This window comes from Bombina bombina, chromosome 12 (genome assembly GCF_027579735.1).
Source record: "Bombina bombina isolate aBomBom1 chromosome 12, aBomBom1.pri, whole genome shotgun sequence".
NCBI lineage: Eukaryota > Metazoa > Chordata > Amphibia > Anura > Bombinatoridae > Bombina > Bombina bombina.
Window position 1 is genome coordinate 72,199,397 of NC_069510.1, and position 24,738 is coordinate 72,224,134.

Consider the following 24,738-nt stretch of genomic DNA (forward strand, 5'->3'; position numbering starts at 1 on the left):
CTTCAGTCTCTATTGTTCCCTTCGGTAGCATTATGCATGGAGATTTTAGGTCTCATGACTGCTGCTTCGGACGCGATACCTTTTGCTCGGTTTCACACGAGGCCACTTCAGCTTTGTATGCTGAACCAGTGGTGCAGGGATTATACAAGGATATCACAAATAATATCCTTAAACCCCAATGTTCGATCATCTCTAACTTGGTGGATGAATCACCATCGTTTAATTCAAGGGGCCTCTTTTGTTCGTCCAACCTGGACTGTGATCTCAACAGATGCGAGTCTTTCAGGTTGGGGAGTTGTTTGGGGATCTCTGGCAGCGCAGGGGGTTTGGGAATCTCAGGAGGCGAGATTACCAATCAACATTCTAGAACTCCGTGCGATTTTCAGAGCTCTTCAGTTCTGGCCTCTTCTGAAGAGAGAATCGTTTATCTGTTTTCAAACGGACAATGTCACGACCGTGGCATATGTCAATCATCAAGGTGGGACTCACAGTCCTCAAGCAATGAAAGAAGTATCTCGGATACTTGTATGGGCGGAATCCAGCTCCTGTCTAATTTCTGCGGTTCACATCCCAGGTGTAGACAATTGGGAAGCGGATTATCTCAGTCGCCAGACGTTACATCCGGGCGAATGGTCCCTTCATCCAGAGGTTTTTCTTCAGATTGTGCAAATCTGGGGTCTTCCAGAAATAGATCTGATGGCCTCTCATCTGAACAAGAAACTTCCCAGATATCTGTCCAGATCCCGGGATCCTCAGGCGGAAGCAGTGGATGCGTTGTCACTTCCTCGGAATTATCATCCTGCTTATATCTTTCCGCCTCTAGTTCTTCTTCCAAAAGTAATCTCCAAAATTCTAATGGAGCGTTCCTTTGTACTGCTGGTGGCTCCAGCATGGCCACACAGGTTTTGGTATGCAGATCTCGTTCGGATGGCCAGTTGCCAACCTTGGACACTTCCGTTAAGGCCAGACCTTCTATCTCACGGCCCAATTTTCCATCAGAATCTCAAATCATTAAATTTGAAGGTATGGAGATTGAACGCTTAATCCTTAGTCATAGAGGTTTCTCTGATTCAGTGATCAATACTATGTTACAGGCTCGTAAATCTGTCTCTAGAAAGATTTATTATCGGGTTTGGAAGACTTACATTTCTTGGTGTTCTTCTCATAAATTTTCTTGGCATTCTTTCAGGATTCCTAGAATTTTACAATTTCTTCAGGATGGTTTAGATAAGGGTTTGTCTGCAAGTTCTTTGAAAGGACAAATTTCTGCTCTTTCTGTTCTTTTTCACAGAAAGATTGCTAATCTTCCTGATATTCATTGTTTTGTACAGGCTTTGGTCCGTATCAAACCTGTCATTAAGTCAATCTCTCCTCCTTGGAGTCTTAATTTAGTTCTGAAAGCTTTGCAGACTCCTCCGTTTGAGCCTATGCATTCTTTGGACATTAAATTACTTTCTTGGAAAGTATTGTTCCTTTTGGCTATCTCTTCTGCTAGAAGAGTTTCTGAGTTATCTGCTCTTTCTTGTGAATCTCCTTTTCTGATTTTTCATCAGGATAAGGCGGTGTTGCGGACTTCATTTCAATTTTTACCTAAGGTTGTGAATTATTAGTAGAGAAATTGTTGTCCCTTCATTGTGTCCTAATCCTAAGAATTCTAAGGAAAGATTGTTGCATTCTTTGGATGTAGTTAGAGCTTTGAAATACTATGTTGAAGCTACTAAAGATTTTAGAAAGACTTCCAGTCTATTTGTTATCTTTTCTGGTTCCAGAAAAGGTCAGAAGGCTTCCGCCATTTCCTTGGCGTCTTGGTTAAAGTATTTGATTCATCATGCTTATGTGGAGTCGGGTAAGTCCCTGCCTCAAAGGATTACGGCTCGTTCTACTAGGTCAGTTTCTACTTCCTGGGCTTTTAGGAATGAGGCTTCTGTTGATCAGATTTGCAAAGCAGCAACTTGGTCTTCTTTGCATACTTTTACTAAATTCTACCATTTTGATGTGTTTTCTTCTTCTGAAGCAGTTTTTGGTAGAAAAGTATTTATATAATAATAATTTTATAATTCCAGTTTTTTTCATTATAAAGATTAAAACTTTTTGATTTGGGTTGTGGATTATTTTTATTTTTGGCTATCTTTATTTTATCCCTCCCTCTCTAGTGACTCTTGCGTGGAAGTTCCACATCTGGGGTATTTACTATCCCATTCGTCACTAGCTCATGGACTCTTGCTAATTACATGAAAGAAAACATAATTTATGTAAGAACTTACCTGATAAATTCATTTCTTTCATATTAGCAAGAGTCCATGAGACCCACCCTTTTTTGTGGTGGTTATGATTTTTTTGTATAAAGCACAATTATTCCAATTCCTTATTTTTTTATGCTTTCGCACTTTTTTCTTATCACCCCACTTCTTGGCTATTCATTAAACTGAATTGTTGGTGTGGTGAGGGGTATATTTATAGGCATTTTAAGGTTTGGTTTCGTAGGAATGTATATCCCATACGTCACTAGCTCATGGACTCTTGCTAATATGAAAGAAATTAATTTATCAGGTAAGTTCTTACATAAATTATGTTTTTTCACCTTAAATTCCGATTGGCTGATAGAATTCTATCAGCCAATCGGAATTCAAGGGATGCCATCTTGGATGACGTCATTTAAAGGAACCTTCATCCTGCAAGAAGACTTCGACTGAAAAGGATGCTCCGTGCCGGATGTCTTCAAGATGGAGCCGCTCCACGTTGGATGGATGAAGATAGAAGATGCCGTCTGGATGAAGACTTCTGCCCGTCTGGAGGACCACTTCTGCCGACTTGGATAAAGATTTCTCCTGGCTTCGTTGAGGACTTCTTACCGCTTGGGTGAAGACTTCTCCAGGCTTCGTTGAGGATGGATGGTTTTCAAAACTGTAAGTGGATCTTCGTGGGTTAGTGTTAGGATTTTTTAAGGGTGTATTGGGTGGGTTTTATGCCCATCCAAATGCCCTTTTCAGGGCAATGGGGAGCTTAGTTTTTTTTAGTTAGGATTTTATTTGGGGGGTTGGTTGTGTGGGTGGTGGGTTTTACTGTTGGGGGGGTGTTTGTATTTTTTTTTACAGGTAAAAAGAGCTGATTTCTTAGGGGCAATGCCCCGCAAAAGGCTCTTTTAAGGGCTAATGTTAGTTTAGGCTAGGTTTTTTTTTTATTTTTTGGGGGGGCTTTTTTATTTTGATAGGGCTATTAGTTTAGGTGTAATAATTCCTTTTTTTTATTTTCTATAATTTAGTGTTTTTTTTTGTAATTTAGGTAATTGTATTTAATTTATGTAATTTATTTAATTATAGTGTAAGGTTAGGTTTTATTGTAACTTAAGTTAGGTTTTATTTTACAGGTACTTTTGTATTTATTTTAGCTAGGTAGTTAGTTAATAACTATTTAATATCTATTCTATCTAGTTAAAATAAATACAAACTTGCCTGTAAAAAAAAATAAACCCTAAGCTAGATACAATGTAACTATTAGTTATATTGTAGCTAGCTTAGGGTTTATTTTAGTATTTAGTTTTAAATAGGAATTATTTAGGTAATGATAGTAATTTTTATTTAGATTTATTTTAATTATATTTAAGTTAGGGGGTGTTAGGGTTAGATTTAGGATTAGGGGTTAATAAATTTAGTATAGTGGCGGCGACGTTGGGGTGGCAGATTAGGTGTTAATAAATGTAGGTAGGTGGCGGCGATGTTAGGGGCGGCAGATTAGGGGTTAATAATATTTAACTAGTGTTTGTGTTGCAGGAGTGCGGCGGTTTAGGGGTTAATATGTTTATTATAGTGGCGGCGATGTCCGGATTGGCCAGATTATGGGTTAATAATTTTATTATAGTGTTTGCGATGCGGGAGGGCCTCGGTTTATGGGTTAATAGGTAGTTTATGGGTGTTAGTGTACTTTTTAGAACTTTAGTTATGAGTTTTATGTTACAGCTTTGTAGCGTAAAACTCATAACTACTGACTTTAGAATGCGTTACTGATCTTGTCGGTATGGCCTGTACCGCTCACTTTTTGGCCTCCCAGGACAAGCTTGTAATACAGGCACTATGGAAATCCCATTGAAAAAGGACTTTACGCAAATTGCGTCAGTTGATTTGCGGTATTGCCAAAAAAAGTGTGCGGGACAGCTTTTTTGACAAGACTCGTAATAGCAGTGGTAGGTGAAAAAGCAGCGTTATGACCCATAACGCTGCTTTTTCAAGCGTAACGGAAAACTCATAATTTAGCCGATAGATTGCTCTAACAAATGAAAGCCTTTCATTTTAGCATTTGAATGTCCCTTTAAATGCATATCATCTTCTTATTTCAACTCAGACAACCACAAGTCTCTATGCTTTAAATTAATACTCTAGTTAGAAATATTAGATTTTTAAATACATGTAAAGGACAAATTAATAATTGTTAACTATTATCCTTGAGTCAAATACCACCAGGAAAAAAAAATACTTTTATACCTCATTTTTATATCAAACTATATAAACATTCTGGTTGTAAACCCATTTCTGTCTCCCTAATTATATTTCAGTTTACAATGTCAAATACATTTTTCAGAATACAGGCCGCTTTCCTTACTTGTGTAAAACAAAAATATTCTAACAATAATGGAGGACCATACTTATTTACCGCATATAAGTGACATATATTAAACGCAAAGAGTTAATGAAGAAAAGTGGATATGCAAAATAAGCAGTATCCAAAAGACCAGGGGCCAAGCACACTCACTCATGAAAAATAAATTACTGAGACAGTGGAGTATGCAAAAGTAGTAATTTATGTAATCATAAAAATGTATATATAAAAACCAACATATATTAATACAAAATTATTAATACAAGAATGTGACCAAACACATGGGCACAAAGAGACACACAAAGACAAAACATGGGCCCCTCACAAAAAGAGAGAGCAAAAAACTAGCCGGCTTGGAGAGTTTATATGGTGCACCATATGTAATAGAACAGTTCAGCATAAGAAATAAAATTGTGTTTAAGCAGTAAAGTAGTTCAGTATAGCTGTAAATACAGATGCAAAAGCTGAGTATTAATTGTTAGCAGAAAGCAGTTAGTTGAAATAAATCCAAGCAAGCAACAGAATGACCAATATTAATGTTCCATAAAGACCATATGTGAAATGCCCACATCGAAACCAGCAAGGTAAAAGTCAATACAGACCACAATCAGCTTACACCAACCCCACTTGGTCAGACTGCCGTCAGCATACACACCGACTCCACCGGTTCTAAATGTGTTACCTCTTTCGTGAGCTGGTAAGAGTTAATTCAGGGCTCACTTCACTTGCAAATGGTCAATACGCTGTCAAGTACGTTAAGGGGATCCCACGGTTAATCAAGGCTGCACACCTACGCGTCCTCTTGCGCATTTCGCTCCGATTCAATGGCAGCAAGGAGCTTCTTCCGGGTGATGACATGACTCTTAACAAGGCATCCTCTTATTGGCTGCTCAGGTCATCTGACCTCTTTCGTCACTATCCAGCTGCATTGTCGGACAGTATGTTTTTGAACTGCTCAGTAATAGCGTACTTATTCATACTTTAAAACCAGATAATATTCAGTTACAATAGTTGCTGCAGCAAAAGAGGGCCACAATGAAGGAGACAAACAAGACATAACAAATATGTAACAAAAATGAACCAAAAAATACATAAAATACACAGTGCAATTAACTGAAAATAAAGGATTATATTATTCAGTTTTATACTTATATTAATACATAGGAAAAATAATGTTCAATTAATTCAGTAAAGGACTGTAGTCCACACGTGTAGGAATACTATTACTGTATAGTATTAGGATAATATTGATAGCATATTACCTATAATTAGTCATAAGGAGCGCTGAGTTTGGAGTAGCTAGAAGGTAGAGAGGTACTAGATACAAGAAATGGGAACATATCCATGTTCATAGCATATGAGATGACAAGTTAGATTCTAGGCAAAAAGGAAGCAAATTCCATTTTTTCATTGAGTCCTATAGGGGACAATGTTTGTAAGTTATGTATCCATTTAGTTTCTTTTTGAAGAAGTATAGTGTCAATGTTACCTCCCCTTCTATGTGGTTTGGACTTGTGATATTTCGCAAAATGCCTGGCAATGGGGCTGTCCACATTTAGACACTTAATGTCATCCCTATGTTCATATATGCGTGTTCTGAACTCCCTGTAAGTCTTGCCCACATAAAAATGTGGGCAAGAGCAGGAAAGAAGATATATGACTCCAGTTGGGGAACAGTTAATAAACGTTTGGATTTTGTGTATCTTTCCTGTAGTAGTTTCAAAAGTCTTAGTTTTCTTGACAAATATGCAAGCTACACAGAGACTGCACGGAGAGCATCCAACTATATTTTGCGCATGGTCCGCCAACCAATTGGTGGTTGTTGCTTTAGTGAATTCACTCCGGACTTAAAAGGTCCCTAAAGGGACACTGAACCCAAATTTTTTCTTTCATGATTCAGATAGAGCATGTAATTTTAAGCAACTTTCTAATCTACTCCTATTATCAATTTTACTTCGTTCTCTTGCTATCTTTATTTGAAAAAGAAGGGATCTAAGCTAAGGAGCCAGCAAATTTTTTGGTTTAGACCCATGGACAGCACTTGTTTGTTGGTGCTGTCCAATCAACAAGGACAACCCAGGTTGTTCACCAAAAATGGGCCAGCATCTAAACTTACATTCTTGCTTTTCAAATAAACATACCAAGAGAAAGAAGAAAATGTGACAATCACCCTTTGAGTGCTAAGCACTTTCCCATCTGGGTGCTAAGCTGTTTAAAGGTTTGTTTGTTTTTTCCCCTACAGATCCACACTGTTGGAAAGGTTAGGCGATTACCTTTCCAACGGTGGGTCTTCTAAGCAGCATGCCTCCTTTTCCTATACTTAACATTGTTATTTTTAAATAAAGTTGCACAGTGACGTCATCATGCATGATGCCTGTCAATATACAGGCTCGATTACCGGGGTAGGAGCGGGTGGGAGCTACCAGATCTCCCTCAAGGTGGGAGAGTGCTAGCGACGGCTCTGAGCCGTCGTTAGCACCTGATTGGGAAACTGCAATGGCTCAGAGCCGTCGTTAGCACTGAAAGGGTTTAGGTTGTTTGCTCTACGTGCAGTCATCTGAGGGTAATTTCCTACATTTTCAGAGAAAGAATCATCATTTGAGAGCACGTAGAAATTTTTGTTTAGAATGGTTTTTAATTTTTCCCAGTGAGAAATATACTTAGTTATAAATATTATTTTGGAATCATCTTAATTCTGTTCTCTTTAGCCATACAGTAGAGCCTGCCTATCTTGAGTTCTGGCTTTATAAAATGTGCTCTTGATAGATCATTTTGAGTAGCCTCTATCAAGAAATCTTGACTAACCATATCCGGAAATAAATAAATTTATCAGGTAAGCATAAATTGTGTTTTCTTTCCTAAGCTATGGTGAGTCCACAATGTCCTCAATTACTAGTTGGAACTAATACTCAAGCTAGAGGACACAGAGGACTAGGGAAGGAGAACAAGACAGAGAGACCTAAACAGAAGGCACCACCGCTTGAAGAACCTTTCTCCCAAAAGAAACCTTTGCCGAGGCAAAAGTTTCCAATTCGTAAAAATTGGAAAAAATATACAGAGAAGACCAAGTTGCAGCCTTGCAAATCTGTTCCACAGAAACTTCATTTTTGAAGACCCAAAGAAGAGGAAATATTTCTATCTGAAACCACCTTAGGAAGAAAACCCAACGTCGTACGAAGAACCGCCTTATCAGCATGAAATATAAGAAAAGCGAATCACACATGAAAGCCGAGAGTTCCGAAAGACTCTCTTCATGGTGGATTTCTCAGGAAATTTGGCTTGGAGCCAGCCTATTAGGCTGGGGAGCAGTTTGGGGCTCTCTAAAAGCTCAGGGCTGTGGACTCGCGGAGTCTTTTCTCCCCATAATCATCTTGGAGTTGAGAGCAATTTTCAATGCCTTTGATAGCTTGGACTCAATTATCTTTAGTCCGGTTCATCAGATTCCGATCGGACATCATCACTTCGGAAGCTTACAAAAACCACCAGGGAGGAACTCGGAGTTCCTTGGCTATGAAGCAGGTGACTCACATTCTGCAGTGGGCGGAAGCTCACAATTGCCTTCTATCTGCCATTCACATTCCAGGAGTGGAAAATTGAGAGGCTGATTTTCTGAGCAGATAGACTTTTATTCTGGGGAGTGGACTCTCCACCCGAAATGTTTCTCCAGGATAACCGGAGTTGGACCTAAAGGCGTTTCGTCAGAACACCAAGCTTCCAAAATATGGTTCAAGGTCAGGAGATCCTCAGGCCATACTGATAGATGCCCTAGCAGCGCCGTGGTTTTTCGGTCTAGCATTCCTATTTCCTCCGTTTGTTCTCTTTCCATGAGTCATTGCTTGTATCAAGCAGGGGAGAGTGCCTGTGATTCTAATAGATCCTGCCTGGCCTCGCAGGATCTGGTTTGCAGATCTGGTGAAGATGTCATCTCTTCCACCTTGGAGGTTACCTTTGAGGAAGGACCTTTTAATTCAGGGTCCTTTCCTCCTCCCAAGCATGGATTCTCTGAAGCTGACTGCTTGGAGATTGAACGCCTTGTTCTGTCTAGACATGGTTTTTCCGAAGCGGTCAATGATACTATGCTTCAGGCTTGCAAACCTGTTACTTGCAAGATTACCATAAGGTATGGCATAAATATCTTTATTGGTGCGACTCTTAGGGTTTTTCCTAGAGCCGGGTATGGATTCCCTGTATTTTATCTTTTCTTCAGGATGGCCTGGAGTAAGGTTTCACAAAGAAATCAAATTGTTCCAGCTGGTGCAAAAATGACTTTTATTTGTGCAAAATAGGGATCAATAAGCAACGTTTCAGGCCCAAACTTGGCCCTTTTTCAAGCTTGACAATAGATTAGTGAACAAACATTTAAATAGCCATACTGGCGCCAAATATTGTGATTAAAAGTGATACAATGTTGCCCTCTAATGGCGAGCAATAATATAACATATAAAAAGATGTGTTTTAAAGTGCATTTTGATGGCCTGTGATACTGCCACCTAGTGAATCATCATGTTATCTAGAAAACATATAGATTTCATGTCATAAGTGAAAATTCATATATCTAAGAATAATAAATGTATTAAACATTTCATCAATATACAAATGACATAAATTTCTATATAAATACAAGTTTAAAAATGCATCATAAATTTATCATAATTAAATTAATCATTGTTTCCAATAATCAAAATATTTCAAATTTAAATAAGATTGAACGCCTTGTTCTGTCTAGACATGGTTTTTCCGAAGCGGTCAATGATACTATGCTTCAGGCTTGCAAACCTGTTACTTGCAAGATTACCATAAGGTATGGCATAAATATCTTTATTGGTGCGACTCTAAGGGTTTTTCCTAGAGCCGGGTATGGATTCCCTGTATTTTATCTTTTCTTCAGGATGGCCTGGAGTAAGGTTTGTCAGTCAGTACTCTGAAGGGTCAGATTTATGCATTATCTATCCTTTTTGCACAAACGTCTGGCAGACTTCCCAGATGTTCAAGCTTTTGTACAGGCAATGATCAGAATCAGGCCTGTGTTTATACTTGTTACTCCTCCTTGGAGTTTTAATCTAGTTCTTTAGTTTTACAGCAGGCTCCGTTTGAGTCGATGCATGTTGTTGATATCAAATTTTTATCTTGGTAGATTTTATTTCTCATTGCTATATTCTTCTGCTCGCAGAGTTTATGAGCTTTCAGCTCTGCAGTGTGATTTCCTGTACATTATCTTTCATGCAGATAAGGCGGTCCTTCCTACTAAATTGTTTTTTCTCTCTAAGGTGGTGTCGGATCGAAACATTAATCAGGAAATTGTAGTTCCTTCTTTTTGTCCTAATCCTTCCTCTCATAAGGAACGTCTTTTTGCATAACTTGGATGTTGTGCACGTGCTAAATTTCTTCTGTTATGTGTGATCAGTCCACGGGTCATCATTACTTCTGGGATATAACTCCTCCCCAACAGGAAATGCAAGAGGATTCACCCAGCAGAGCTGCATATAGCTCCTCCCCTCTACGTCACTCCCAGTCATTCTCTTGCACCCAACGACTAGATAGGATGTGTGAGAGGACTATGGTGATTATACTTAGTTTTTATAACTTCAATCAAAAGTTTGTTATTTTACAATAGCACCGGAGCGTGTTGTTGCCTCTCTGGCAGAGTTTGAAGAAGAATCTACCAGAGTTTTTACTATGATTTTAACCGGAGTAGTTAAGATCATATTGCTGTTTCTCGGCCATCTGAGGGAGGTAAAAGCTTCAGATCAGGGGACAGCGGGCAGATGAATCTGCATTGAGGTATGTAGCAGTTTTTATTTTCTGAATGGAATTGATGAGAAAATCCTGCCATACCGTTATAATGACATGTATGTATACTCTACACTTCAGTATTCTGGGGATGGTATTTCACCGGAATTACTCTGTTAAAAGTACACTAAACCTTTTAATAGGTATTTATCATGTTAAACGTTTTTGCTGGAATGTAGAATCGTTTGCATTTTCTGAGGTACTGAGTGAATAAATATTTGGGCATTATTTTTCCACTTGGCAGTTGCTTGTTTTAATTGTGACAGTTTCGTTTCTCTCTCACTGCTGTGTGTGAGGGGGAGGGGCCGTTTTTGGCGCTCTTTGCTACGCATCAAAAATTTCCAGTCAGTTACTCTTGTATTTCCTGCATGATCCGGTTCATCTCTAACAGAACTCAGGGGTCTTCAAACTTCTTTGGAGGGAGGTAGATTCTCTCAGCAGAGCTGTGAGACTTATATATTGACTGTGATTAAAGACGTTGCTCTGTAATTTTTATTTTCAAATTTAATTATTGTTAATTTACTAATGGGAACAAACCTTTGCTAAAAGTTGTGTTGTTTTTAAGGATTGAGACTATAACTGTTTTTCAGTTCATTATTTCACTGTCATTTAATCGTTTAGTGCTTCTTTGAGGCACAGTACGTTTTTGTTAAATAAGATTGTAACCAAGTTGCAAGTTTATTGCTAGTGTGTTAAACATGTCTGACTCAGAGGAAGATACCTGTGTCATTTGTTCCAATGCCAAGGTGGAGCCCAATAGAAATTTATGTACTAACTGTATTGATGCTACTTTAAATAAAAGCCAATCTGTACAATTTGAACAAATTTCACCAAACAGCGAGGGGAGAGTTATGCCGACTAACTCGCCTCACGTGGCAGTACCTGCATCTCCCGCCCGGGAGGTGCGTGATATTATGGCGCCTAGTACATCTGGGCGGCCATTACAGATAACATTACAAGATATGGCTACTGTTATGACTGAAGTTTTGGCTAAATTACCAGAACTAAGAGGCAAGCGTGATCACTCTGGGGTGAGAACAGAGTGCGCTGATAATACTAGGGCCATGTCTGATACTGCGTCACAGCTTGCAGAGCATGAGGACGGAGAGCTTCATTCTGTGGGTGACGGTTCTGATCCAAACAGATTGGATTCAGATATTTCAAATTTTAAATTTAAATTGGAAAACCTCCGTGTATTACTAGGGGAGGTTTTAGCGGCTCTTAATGATTGTAACACTGTTGCAATACCAGAGAAATTGTGTAGGTTGGATAAATACTTTGCGGTACCGGCGAGTACTGACGTTTTTCCTATACCTAAGAGACTAACTGAAATTGTTACTAAGGAGTGGGATAGACCCGGTGTGCCGTTCTCACCCCCTCCAATATTTAGAAAGATGTTTCCAATAGACGCCACCACACGGGACTTATGGCAAACGGTCCCTAAGGTGGAGGGAGCAGTTTCTACTTTAGCTAAGCGTACCACTATCCCGGTGGAGGATAGCTGTGCTTTTTCAGATCCAATGGATAAAAAATTAGAGGGTTACCTAAAGAAAATGTTTGTTCAACAAGGTTTTATATTGCAACCCCTTGCATGCATCGCGCCGATTACGGCTGCGGCAGCATTTTGGATTGAGTCTCTGGAAGAGAACCTTAGTTCATCTACGCTGGACGACATTACGGACAGGCTTAGAGTCCTTAAACTAGCTAATTCATTCATTTCGGAGGCCGTAGTACATTTAACCAAACTTACGGCTAAGAACTCAGGATTCGCCATTCAGGCACGTAGAGCGCTGTGGCTAAAATCCTGGTCAGCTGATGTAACTTCTAAGTCCAAATTACTTAATATACCTTTCAAGGGGCAAACTTTATTTGGGCCCGGTTTGAAAGAAATTATCGCTGACATTACAGGAGGTAAGGGCCACGCCCTGCCTCAAGACAAAGCCAAAGCTAAGGCTAGACAGTCTAATTTTCGTCCCTTTCGGAATTTCAAAACAGGAGCAGCATCAACTTCCACTGCACCAAAACAGGAAGGAGCTGTTGCTCGTTACAGACAAGGCTGGAAACCTAACCAGTCCTGGAACAAGGGCAAGCAGGCCAGGAAACCTGCTGCTGCCCCAAAGACAGCATGAACCGAGGGCCCCCGATCCGGGACCGGATCTAGTGGGGGGCAGACTCTCTCTCTTCGCCCAGGCTTGGGCAAGAGATGTTCAGGATCCCTGGACGCTAGAGATCATATCTCAGGGATACCTTCTAGACTTCAAATTCTCTCCCCCAAGAGGGAGATTTCATCTGTCAAGGTTGTCAACAAACCAGATAAAGAAAGAAGCGTTTCTACGCTGTGTACAAGATCTGTTATTAATGGGAGTGATCCATCCGGTTCCGCGGTCGGAACAAGGACAAGGGTTTTACTCAAACCTGTTTGTGGTTCCCAAAAAAGAGGGAACTTTCAGGCCAATCTTGGATTTAAAGATCCTAAACAAATTCCTAAGAGTTCCATCGTTCAAAATGGAAACTATTCGGACAATCTTACCCATGATCCAAAAGGGTCAGTACATGACCACAGTGGATTTAAAGGATGCTTACCTTCACATACCGATTCACAAAGATCATTACCGGTATCTAAGGTTTGCCTTCTTAGACAGGCATTACCAGTTTGTAGCTCTTCCATTCGGATTGGCTACGGCTCCAAGAATCTTCACAAAGGTTCTGGGTGCCCTTCTGGCGGTACTAAGACCGCGAGGAATTTCGGTAGCTCCGTACCTAGACGACATTCTGATACAAGCTTCAAGCTTTCAAACTGCCAAGTCTCATACAGAGTTAGTTCTGGCATTTCTAAGGTCGCATGGATGGAAAGTGAACGAAAAGAAGAGTTCTCTTTTTCCTCTCACAAGAGTTCCATTCTTGGGGACTCTTATAGATTCTGTAGAAATGAAAATTTATCTGACAGAAGACAGATTAACAAAGCTTCTAAATGCATGCCGTGTCCTTCATTCCATTCAACTCCCGTCAGTAGCTCAATGCATGGAGGTGATCGGCTTAATGGTAGCAGCAATGGACATAGTTCCCTTTGCACGTCTACATCTCAGACCGCTGCAATTGTGCATGCTGAGTCAGTGGAATGGGGATTACTCAGACTTGTCCCCTACTCTGAATCTGGATCAAGAGACCAGAAACTCTCTTCTATGGTGGCTTTCTCGGCCACATCTGTCCAGGGGGATGCCATTCAGCAGGCCGGACTGGACAATTGTAACAACAGACGCCAGCCTACTAGGTTGGGGCGCTGTCTGGAATTCTCTGAAGGCTCAGGGACAATGGAATCAGGAGGAAAGTCTCCTGCCAATAAACTTTCTGGAATTGAGAGCAGTTCTCCATGCCCTTCTGGCTTGGCCCCAGTTAAAAACTCGGGGGTTCATCAGGTTTCAGTCGGACAACATCACGACTGTAGCTTACATCAACCATCAAGGAGGGACAAGAAGCTCCCTAGCAATGATGGAAGTATCAAAGATAATTCGCTGGGCAGAGTCTCACTCTTGCCACCTGTCAGCAATCCACATCCCGGGAGTGGAGAACTGGGAGGCGGATTTCTTGAGTCGCCAGACTTTTCATCCGGGGGAGTGGGAACTTCATCCGGAGGTCTTTGCCCAAATACTTCGACGTTGGGGCAAACCAGAGATAGATCTCATGGCGTCTCGCCAGAACGCCAAACTTCCTCACTACGGGTCCAGATCCAGGGATCCGGGAGCGGTTCTGATAGATGCTTTGACAGCACCTTGGAACTTCGGGATGGCTTATGTGTTTCCACCCTTCCCGCTGCTTCCTCGATTGATTGCCAAAATCAAACAGGAGAGAGCATCAGTGATTCTAATAGCGCCTGCATGGCCACGCAGGACTTGGTATGCAGATCTAGTGGACATGTCATCCTGTCCGCCTTGGTCTCTACCTCTAAGACAGGACCTTCTGATACAGGGTCCATTCAAACATCAAAATCTAACTTCTCTGAAGCTGACTGCTTGGAAATTGAACGCTTGATTTTATCAAAACGTGGTTTTTCTGAGTCGGTTATTGATACCCTGATACAGGCTAGGAAGCCTGTTACCAGAAGGATTTACCATAAGATATGGCGTAAATACCTATGCTGGTGCGAATCCAAAGGTTACTCCTGGAGTAAGGTTAGGATTCCTAGGATAATGTCCTTTCTACAAGAAGGTTTAGAAAAGGGTTTATCGGCTAGCTCATTAAAGGGACAGATCTCAGCTCTGTCCATCTTGTTACACAGGCGTCTGTCAGAAAATCCAGACGTCCAGGCCTTTTGTCAGGCTTTAGCTAGGATCAAGCCTGTGTTTAAAGCTGTTGCTCCGCCATGGAGTTTAAACTTAGTTCTTAACGTTTTACAGGGTGTTCCGTTTGAACCCCTTCATTCCATTGATATAAAATTGTTATCTTGGAAAGTTCTGTTTTTAATGGCTATTTCCTCGGCTCGAAGAGTCTCTGAGTTATCAGCCTTACATTGTGATTCTCCTTATCTGATCTTTCACTCAGACAAGGTAGTTCTGCGTACTAAACCTGGGTTCTTACCTAAGGTAGTCACTAACAGGAATATCAATCAAGAGATTGTTGTTCCATCCTTGTGTCCAAATCCTTCTTCAAAGAAGGAACGTCTTCTACACAATCTGGATGTAGTTCGTGCCCTCAAGTTTTACTTGCAGGCAACTAAAGATTTTCGCCAAACTTCTTCCCTGTTTGTCGTTTATTCTGGACAGAGGAGAGGTCAAAAAGCTTCTGCTACCTCTCTCTCTTTTTGGCTTCGTAGCATAATACGTTTAGCCTATGAGACTGCTGGACAGCAGCCTCCTGAAAGAATTACAGCTCATTCCACTAGAGCTGTAGCTTCCACTTGGGCCTTTAAGAATGAGGCCTCTGTTGAACAGATTTGCAAGGCCGCAACTTGGTCTTCGCTTCATACCTTTTCCAAATTTTACAAATTTGACACTTTTGCTTCTTCGGAGGCTATTTTTGGGAGAAAGGTTCTTCAGGCAGTGGTTCCTTCTGTATAATGAGCCTGCCTATCCCTCCCGTCATCCGTGTACTTTTGCTTTGGTATTGGTATCCCAGAAGTAATGATGACCCGTGGACTGATCACACATAACAGAAGAAAACATAATTTATGCTTACCTGATAAATTCCTTTCTTCTGTTGTGTGATCAGTCCACGGCCCGCCCTGTTTTAAGGCAGGTAAATATCTTTTAAATTATACTCCAGTCACCACTTCACCCTTGGTTTCTCCTTTCTCGTTGATTCTTGGTCGAATGACTGGGAGTGACGTAGAGGGGAGGAGCTATATGCAGCTCTGCTGGGTGAATCCTCTTGCATTTCCTGTTGGGGAGGAGTTATATCCCAGAAGTAATGATGACCCGTGGACTGATCACACAACAGAAGAAAGGAATTTATCAGGTAAGCATAAATTATGTTTTTTACCTTTCTCTGGATAATGTGAGGGTCAGAAGGCCACTTCTACTACTCTTTCCCTCTGGTTAAGAAGTATGATCATTTGGCTTATGAGACTGCTGGACAGCAGCCTCCTAGGAGAATTTTGGCTCATTTCACTAGGGCTGTCTCCTCTTCTTGGGCTTTCAAAAATGAAGCTTCTGTGGAGCAGATTTGCAAGGTGGCAACATGGTCCTCTTTGCATATTTTTTCTAAATTCTTCAAATTTGACACTTTTTTGCCTCAAGCTGAGGCTTCTTTTGGGAGAAAGGTTCTTTAAGCAGGGGTGCCTTCTGTTTAGGTCCTCCTGCCTTGTTCCCCCCCTGTTCATTCCATGTCCTCTAGCTTGGGTATTGGTTCCCACTAGTATTTGGAATGACGTAGTGGACTCTCAATGTCATAGGAAAGAAAACAATATTTAGGTTTACCTGATCAATTTCTTTCTTTCCGGACATGCAGAGTCCACGACCCCACCCTCTTTTTAATTTAATTCAACAATTTTTTTGAGTAAACCTCAGGCATCTTTTCTACCTGTATCTTCTTTTTCCATTTTCCTTCGGCTGAATGACTGGGGATTATGGGTAAGGGAAGTCACACTTAACAGCTTTGCTGGGGTGCTCTGTGCCTCCTCCTGCTGGCCAGGAGCTGAATATCCCACTAGTAATTGGAATGACATTGTGGACTCTGCATGTCCAGAAAGAAAGAAATTTATCAGGTAAGCATAAATTTTGTTATCTCTCTATATGCAGATTTCTGGATAGGAAGGAGAGATGCATACCTTGCAATATAATGCTTAAAAAAACCCCAAAGATCATACCTGATTTCTCTCTATGCCGGAGTCTTTCCTCCACAAAAGCCTTGTGCGAATTAGTTTGTGTAAATTATATGTTTGTCACAATAGTCACATAAAAACATTGTTCTCCATCAAGATTGAAAAAAAAAAAGCCTTACTTACTCATCCGTCGTAAAAATATAACCCAACACATCCTTCAGGCTGGCAAGCAGGATACAACTCCCGATAGTGCATGTTTCTGGAATAAAAAAAATAACATTATTTCTTTACTTCTTTCTCAACACTGTGGAACATAGTACAAAAAAATCCCCTGTGCACTGGTCTGTTCTTTGGTTTCTAGCAACTTAAATTTATTCCAGCACGCCTCTGAAGTAGGAGGAGCAGGCATCTCAAATAACTTTAAGAATAAACGCTAACAAGTCCCTCAGAAAGCTTTACACGTAACATTTTACTCGTCCTGCAGTAAAGTCATTTATATGCCTACATCAGACCTTAGATCAAGCCCATAGTCCTGCAGCCCTGTCATAAATATTCCCACATGTGATCTCAAATCATACCCAATTAATTAAGAGTCCAGTGCTTTTTACATAACAATGTATGAGATTGTCAAAGGGAAGACATACAACACCACCTTATAAATACTTTCTGGGATCATACTGCCACAATACACTCACCGGCCACTTTATTAGATACACCTTGCTAGTACCGGGTTGGACCCCCTTTTGACTTCATAAATGCCTTAATTCTTTGTGGCATAGATTCAACAAGGTGTTGGAAACATTCCTCAGACATGGTCCATATTGACATGATAGCATCACGCAGTTGCTGCAGATTTGATCTATGATGCAAATCTCCTGTTCCACCACATCCCAAAGGTGCTCTATCATATTGAAAGCTGGTGACTGTGGAGGTCATTGAAGTACAGTGAACTCATTGTCATGTTCAAGAAACCAGTTTGAGATGTTTTCAGCTTTGTGACATGGTGCATTATCCTGCTGGAAGTAGCCATCAGAAGATGAGTACACTGTAGTCATAAAGGGATGGACATAGTCAACAACATTACTCAGGTAGGCCATGGCTGAAATTTAGACCCATCAGACCAGGCAACGTTTTTCCAATCTTCTATTGTCTATGTTTGGTGAGCCTATATGAATTGTAGTCTCAGTTTCCTGTTCTTAGCTGACAGGAGTGGCCCGGTGTGGTCTTCTGCTGATGTAGCCCATCTGCTTCATGGTTTGATGTGTTGTGCGTTCAGAGATGGTATTCTGCATACCTTGGTTGTAACGAGTGGTTATTTGAGTTACTGTTGCCTTTCTATCATCTCAAACCAGTCTCCTCTGACCTCGGACATCAACAAGGAATTTTCGTCCACACAACTGCCGCTCACTGGATTTTTTCTCTTTTTTGGACCATTCTCTGTAAACCGTAGAGATGGTTGTGTGTGAAAATACCAGTAGATCAGCAGTTTTTTAAAAATTTAGACCAGCCCGTATGGCACCAACAACCATGCCACGTTCAAAGTCATTTAAATCCTTAAATCCCTTTCTTCCTCATTCTGATACTCGGTTTGAACTTCAGCAAGTCGTCTTCACCAGTGTAGATACCTAAATGCATTGAGTTGCTGCCATGTGATTGGCTGATTAGCAATTTGTGTTATCAAGCAATTGAACAGGTGTACCTAATAAAGTAGCCGGTGAGTGTATATCGTCTACCTAAACTAATCCCCTATAAACAGATGAGATATATTTAGCAATGCCACCATAACATCACATTTCATGAAAAACTAAGCTCTTTACCTGTCATAAACATGGCGACTACAGTTGATTTTTTTGCTTGTTCGATGTTCCCCGCTCCTAAAGACTGTCCCACACGGACACTGACTGCTATACTGAAACCCATAGGCACCTAGTTGTGTGAAAAACAAAGTAACTGTCAGCATAGATGCCAACTGGTTAAGTAAAGGAACATTTATTTTGTTATCAAGCAAGAATCCTTTACAGTAAACTGAATGTAACTGCCATTAAAGGGACAGTAAACACTAAAAACATTCTATAAACTTAGTATTGAGGTTATGCACTGCATCTCTCTAGTCATGGATGCTGCCATGTTGAAATCTAGCTTTAACTGCAGTCCAGTGCTGACCCGTTTGCACATGTGCAGCATCTCTCCATGTGTAACCTAGGTTGCAAAATGGTGACATCCATAATTAGAGGGAGGTGCATGAATGTATTTAGTGTTTAATGTTTCTTTACATGGACATTTTACCCAAAAATGTTCTGTCTTCTATTTTTTCCCAAAGATCCATTTTACCTGCAGGAGTGAATTAAATTATTTACAAGTAGTTCATTTACCATTATTTCAGCATTCGAAATAGCTGATTTAGCCTGTGGTTTCCCACCCATACTGAATGCTTCTGGTCTTAAGTCCAGGCTATTAACAGGCAATGTAAACAAAGCCAGTAGGAGAAATTACACTCCTGGTGGGGTGTAGAAGAGAGAACTAATACAATGATAATTTTCCATTGTTCTCTGTAAGTATTGGGCTTTGGTTTACAAACAGATATAAGATAAGGAAGCAAGTGTGTGTACACAAAGTGATAACATAATTATATATAATTTTACCTGTAAGCTCAGCCTATTGTAAAAGGGTGTTGTTTCAAAGCACAAAACCAGAAATTTCAAATAGGATTGAACTTGCATTCTATTGGCTGTTCCAATCAGCCAATAGAATGCGAGCTCAATCCTATTGGCTGATCCAATCAGCCAATAGGATTTTTTACCCTTTAATTCCGATTGGCTTATAGAATTCTATCAGCCAATCGGAATTCAAGGGACGCCATCTTGGATGACGTCATTTAAAGGGAAACTTCATTCTTCATTAGCCATCAAAAGAAGAGGATGCTCCGCGCCGGATGTCTTGAAGATGGAGCCGCTCCGCGTTGGATGGATGAAGATAGAAGATGCTGTCTGGATGAAGACTTCTGCCCGCCTTGAGGACGACTTCTTGCCGCTTGATGAAGACTTCTCCCTGCTTAGTTGAGGACTTCTGCCTGCTTGGATGAAAACTTCTCCCGGCTGGATGAGGATGGATGTCCGGTCTTCAAAAACTAAGTGGATCTTTGGGGGTTAGTGTTAGGTTTTATTAAGGGTTTATTGGGTGGGTTTTATTTTTAGCTTAGTGGGCACGGAAAAAAGAGCTAAATGCCCTTTTAAGGGCAATTTCCATCCAAATGCCCTTTTCAGGGCAATGAGGAGCTTAGGTTTTTTAGGTAGGTTTTTTTTGGGGGGGGGGGGTTGGTTGTGTAGGTGGTGGGTTTTACTGTTGGGGCGTTGTTTGTATTTTTTTTTTACAGGTAAAAGAGCTGATTTCTTTGGGGCAATGCCCCGCAAAAGGCCCTTTTAAGGGCTATTGGCAGTTTAGTGTAGGCTAGGCTTTTTTTTATTTTGTGGGGCTTTTTTATTTTGATAGGGCTATTAGATTAGGTGTTATTAGTTTAAATATTTGATCATTTCTTTTTTATTTTGTGTAATTTAGTGTTTATTTTTTTTTGTAATTTAGTTAATTGTATTTAATTAATGTAATTTATTTAATTTTAGTGTAATGGTAGGTTTTAGTGTAACTCAGGTTAGGTTTTATTTTACAGGTACATTTGTATTTATTTTAACTAGGTAAATAGTTAATAACTATTTAATAACTAATCTACCTAGTTAAAATAAATACAAACTTAGCTGTGAAATAAAAATAAAACCTATAATAGCTACAATGTAACTATTAGTTATATTGTAGCTATCTTAGGGTTTATTTTACAGGTAAGTATTTAGTTTTAAATAGGAATTATTTATGTAATGATATTAAGTTTTATTTAGATTTATTTTAATTATATTAAAGTTAGGTTTAGGGGTTAATATATTTATTTAGTGTTAGTGATGTCTGAGGCCAGAGGTTTAGGGGATAATAACTTTAGTATAGTGGCGTCGGCGACATTGTGGGCGGCAGATTAGGGGTTCATAAATTCATGTAGGTGGCGGCGATGTCAGGATGGCAGATTAGGGGTTAATAAGTAGCTAGGTGGCGGCGACGTTGTGGGTGGCAGATTAAGGGTTAATAAGTGTAATGTAGGTGTCAGCGATGTCGGGGGCGGCAGATTAGGGGTGTTTAGACTCAGGGTTTATGTTAGGGTGTTAGGTGTAAACATAGATTTTGTTTCCCCATAGACATCAATGGGGATGCGTTACAGAGCTTTTACGCTCCTTTATTGCAGGTGTTAGGCTTTATTTTAGCCGGCTCTCCCCATTGATGTCTATGGGGAAATCGTGCACGAGCACTTCAAACCAGCTCAATGCAGCAATGGTATTTGTGTGCGGTATGGACCTCAACGCAACCATATTGCCGGGTTTTTGCAAACCTGTAATAGCAGCGCTGTTAAAGGTGAACGGTTGTGAAAAAAGGAGAACGATATGGAATCTAAAAAGAAACCATAAAATTCAAACAACACAGGCGCTATACAGCTTAAAATAGAAAAATAAAAAATGTGTATGCATATAACGCCAAATATATGTGCGAGTGATACTATTAGGTGCAAACTATATAACCAAAGAAATGCTAACAACAACAATATTGTAGATAAAATATGTCTTATATTTAATAATAAAATGTTAAAACATGTATATAGTGGAATACAAGGTCACAATTGCGCTGATCAGACGCAGGGATAAAGTGTAGTATACAAACAGCAACAATGTCTCAAAAAATACAATACAAATGTAACAATACAGAGAGCAATAGTGAAATGTGAACGATCTCCTGGTATATCAAGTCATTCGATGTGGCAGTCTTTACTTGAGCCCAGATTGAAGGGGAATTCCAATCTTCAATTGAAGCTGGAACGAGATGAGAGACCGATAAAACGGCAAAAAAGGCAACAGCATAAGGTTATCACTTATACTTACACAGAGAGTCGGTGATTTGATCCTATGAGTTCCTCTCAATGGCGTAAATCTCCAAACAGCGGGAAGCAGTAAATTCATCCCAGCAAGGATATTTGCAAACACCTTTGCATACAGGTAACTGGGAAACTGCACCTACGGAGGCCAAAGAGAGACAAGAAACAAACAAAGCAGAGCAACGCGTTTCAACCCGTAAGCAGGAGCTTGAAAAAGACCCTGCTTATGGGTTGAAACGCGTTGCTCTGCTTTGTTTGTTTCTTGTCTCTCTTCGGCCTCCGTAGGTGCAGTTTCCCAGTTACCTGTATGCAAAGGTGTTTGCAAATATCCTTGCTGTGCTGAATTTACTGCTTCCTGCTGTTTGGAGATTTACGCCATTGAGAGGAACTCATAGGATCGAATCACCGACTCTCTGTGTAAGTATAAGTGATAACCTTATGCTGTTGCCTTTTTTGCCGTTTTATCGGTCTCTCATCTCGTTCCAGCTTCAATTGAAGTTTGGAATTCCCCTTCAATCTGGGCTCAAGTAAAGACCGCCACATTGAATGACTTGATATACCAGGAGATTGTTCACATTTCACTATTGCTCTCTGTATTGTTACATTTGTATTGTATTTTTTGAGACATTGTTGCTGTTTGTATACTACACTTTATCCCTGCGTCTGATCAGCACAATTGTGACCTTGTATTCCACTATATACATGTTTTAACATTTTATTATTAAATATAAGACATATTTTATCTACAATATTGTTGTTGTTAGCACTTCTTTGGTTATATAGTTTGCACCTAATAGTATCACTCGCACATATATTTGGCGTTATATGCATACACATTTTTTATTTTTCTATTTTAAGCTGTATAGCGCCTGTGTTGTTTGAATTTTATGGTTTCTTTTTAGATTCCATATCATTCTCCTTTTTTCACATAATTAATTAGAGGTTGGGAGTTTCCTCTTGCTTTTCACAGGTTTAATAGGGTTTCATTGCGCAGTTAACCCTTTCTCTTTTTTCCTTTAAAGGTGAGCGGTTGCAATAACTTGCAAGTTATTACCGAGCCACTCATAACGCAAAACTCGTAATCTAGCTGTATGGAAATTAAAAAAAGAAGAAAAAGTGTGGAACAGCGCTTCAACAGCACAAATAACCAATCAGAGGAAGTATGAAGTTCTAGTTTACTTAGATGATATTTATAAAGTAAATATAGTTCTAATTAACATAAATGATGTAAAAAAAAATCATAATTTATTGCCACATAATAAAATTAACATATATATATATATATATATATATATATATATATATATATAAACTGCACTGCTATTTAGCTAAAACTTACTATTAAAGTGACCGGTCACTATTTAAAAACTATTTTTAAGGGGGGGTAGAGCGTGCATCCAAACAAGCAAGACGCGTCTAGATAAAGCTCCTGGCTTTACATACCTTTCATCAGTTATTTATTGAAGAAAACTCAACTAATTCTATATACTTTCTACTCCAGAAAGTAACTTACATTACTGAGCCTAAGATATTTTGCAGGATTGGATGTTCTGACTGCGATCTACTTGTTGCTTTCTGAATAACAATTACCACGCTTGAGGCCAGTCAAAATTGCGCTTTCTACATGGGAGTAGGAAGTCCTCTGGCTAGTGGAATATATTTTCTTAAACTTGGAGCGATCGCTAATAGAGACCTTTGCTAACCCCTCTGATGATAGCCCACCATGTATGACCTCGGAGATAAGCCAGCCTTGTCTAGGCGACAGGATGGAAGGGGCTGATAACACCAACCGCATGGCTCTTTTACATGAAGGGACTAGTAAGCAGACCATAACTATCTCACATACAAAAGCAAACATTCTGCAGGTCCTTGCGGTTGATAACTCTTGCGATGGCGATATAAATATACATAAGGCGGAACACTCGAAACCTGATACTCCATTTATACCTACTCGAGCACCTACTACCTTTTCCCCAGCTCCACACAACATCTGCTCGGACCATGGAGGGTCTCCTGCTACGCCTTAGGAGAACATTAAATTTGTTGTTTTTTACTATAGCTTAGAGTGGGGTAAAAGTGTAATCTGTTACTCTGTGCCTATTCTATGGTATGGTTCCTTGCTTAAACGTGTTATAGTGTCACATGAGTCTAAGTTTGCAGCATATGTTATATGTTTTGCTCAGGATAAAAGAAAAACAGTCACCCTTTTCTTCTGTTAAGTGTGATCAGTCCACGGGTCATCATTACTTCTGGGATATTACTCCTCCCCAACAGGAAGTGCAAGAGGATTCACCCAGCAGAGCTGCATATAGCTCCTCCCCTCTACGTCACTCCCAGTCATTCTCTTGCACCCAACGACTAGATAGGATGTGTGAGAGGACTATGGTGATTATACTTAGTTTTATATCTTCAATCAAAAGTTTGTTATTTTAAAATAGCACCGGAGTGTGTTATTACCTCTCTGGCAGAGTTTGAAGAAGAATCTACCAGAGTTTTTACTATGATTTTAGCCGGAGTAGTTAAGATCATATTGCTGTTTCTCGGCCATCTGAGGAGAGGTAAACTTCAGATCAGGGGACAGCGGGCAGATGAATCTGCATAGAGGTATGTAGCAGCTTTTATTTTCTGACAATGGAATTGATGAGAAAATCCTGCCATACCGATATAATGTCATGTATGTATACTTTACACTTCAGTATTCTGGGGAATGGTACTTCACTAGAATTACACTGTAAGAAGTACATAAAGCTGTTTAATAACTAGAAATTATGTTTAACGTTTTTGCTGGAATGTAAAATCGTTTTCATTTGCTGAGGTACTGAGTGAATAAATGTTTTGGGCACTATTTTTCCACTTGGCAGTTGCTTAATCTTTTTTCTGACAGTTTCTGTTCTCTCTCACTGCTGTGTGTGAGGGGGAGGGGCCGTTTTTTGGCGCTTTTGCTACGCATCAGATATTTCAGTCAGCAGCTCATTGTATTTCCTGCATGATCCGGTTCATCTCTACAGAGCTCAGGGGTCTTCAAAACTTATTTTGAGGGAGGTAATTTCTCTCAGCAGAGCTGTGAGAATTATAGTTGACTGAGACAAAAAACGTTTATTCTGTAATTTGTTTCCTGCTTTCAGAATTTGTTATC

The 24,738-nt window shown here is 39.9% G+C and overlaps 1 protein-coding gene across 1 annotated transcript in view; it reads right to left on the reverse strand.

The window, feature by feature from the left end:
• Positions 1 to 24,738, reverse strand: part of LOC128642753 (multidrug and toxin extrusion protein 1-like) — a 433,625-nt gene that overhangs the window by 76,555 nt on the left and 332,332 nt on the right. Inside the window, exons 12-13 of the mRNA XM_053695544.1 lie at positions 18,457 to 18,565; positions 16,823 to 16,898 (exon numbers count right to left, since the gene is read on the reverse strand). Of these exons, the coding sequence (XP_053551519.1) occupies positions 16,823 to 16,898; positions 18,457 to 18,565 (185 nt within the window). The remainder of the gene's footprint in view (positions 1 to 16,822; positions 16,899 to 18,456; positions 18,566 to 24,738) is intronic.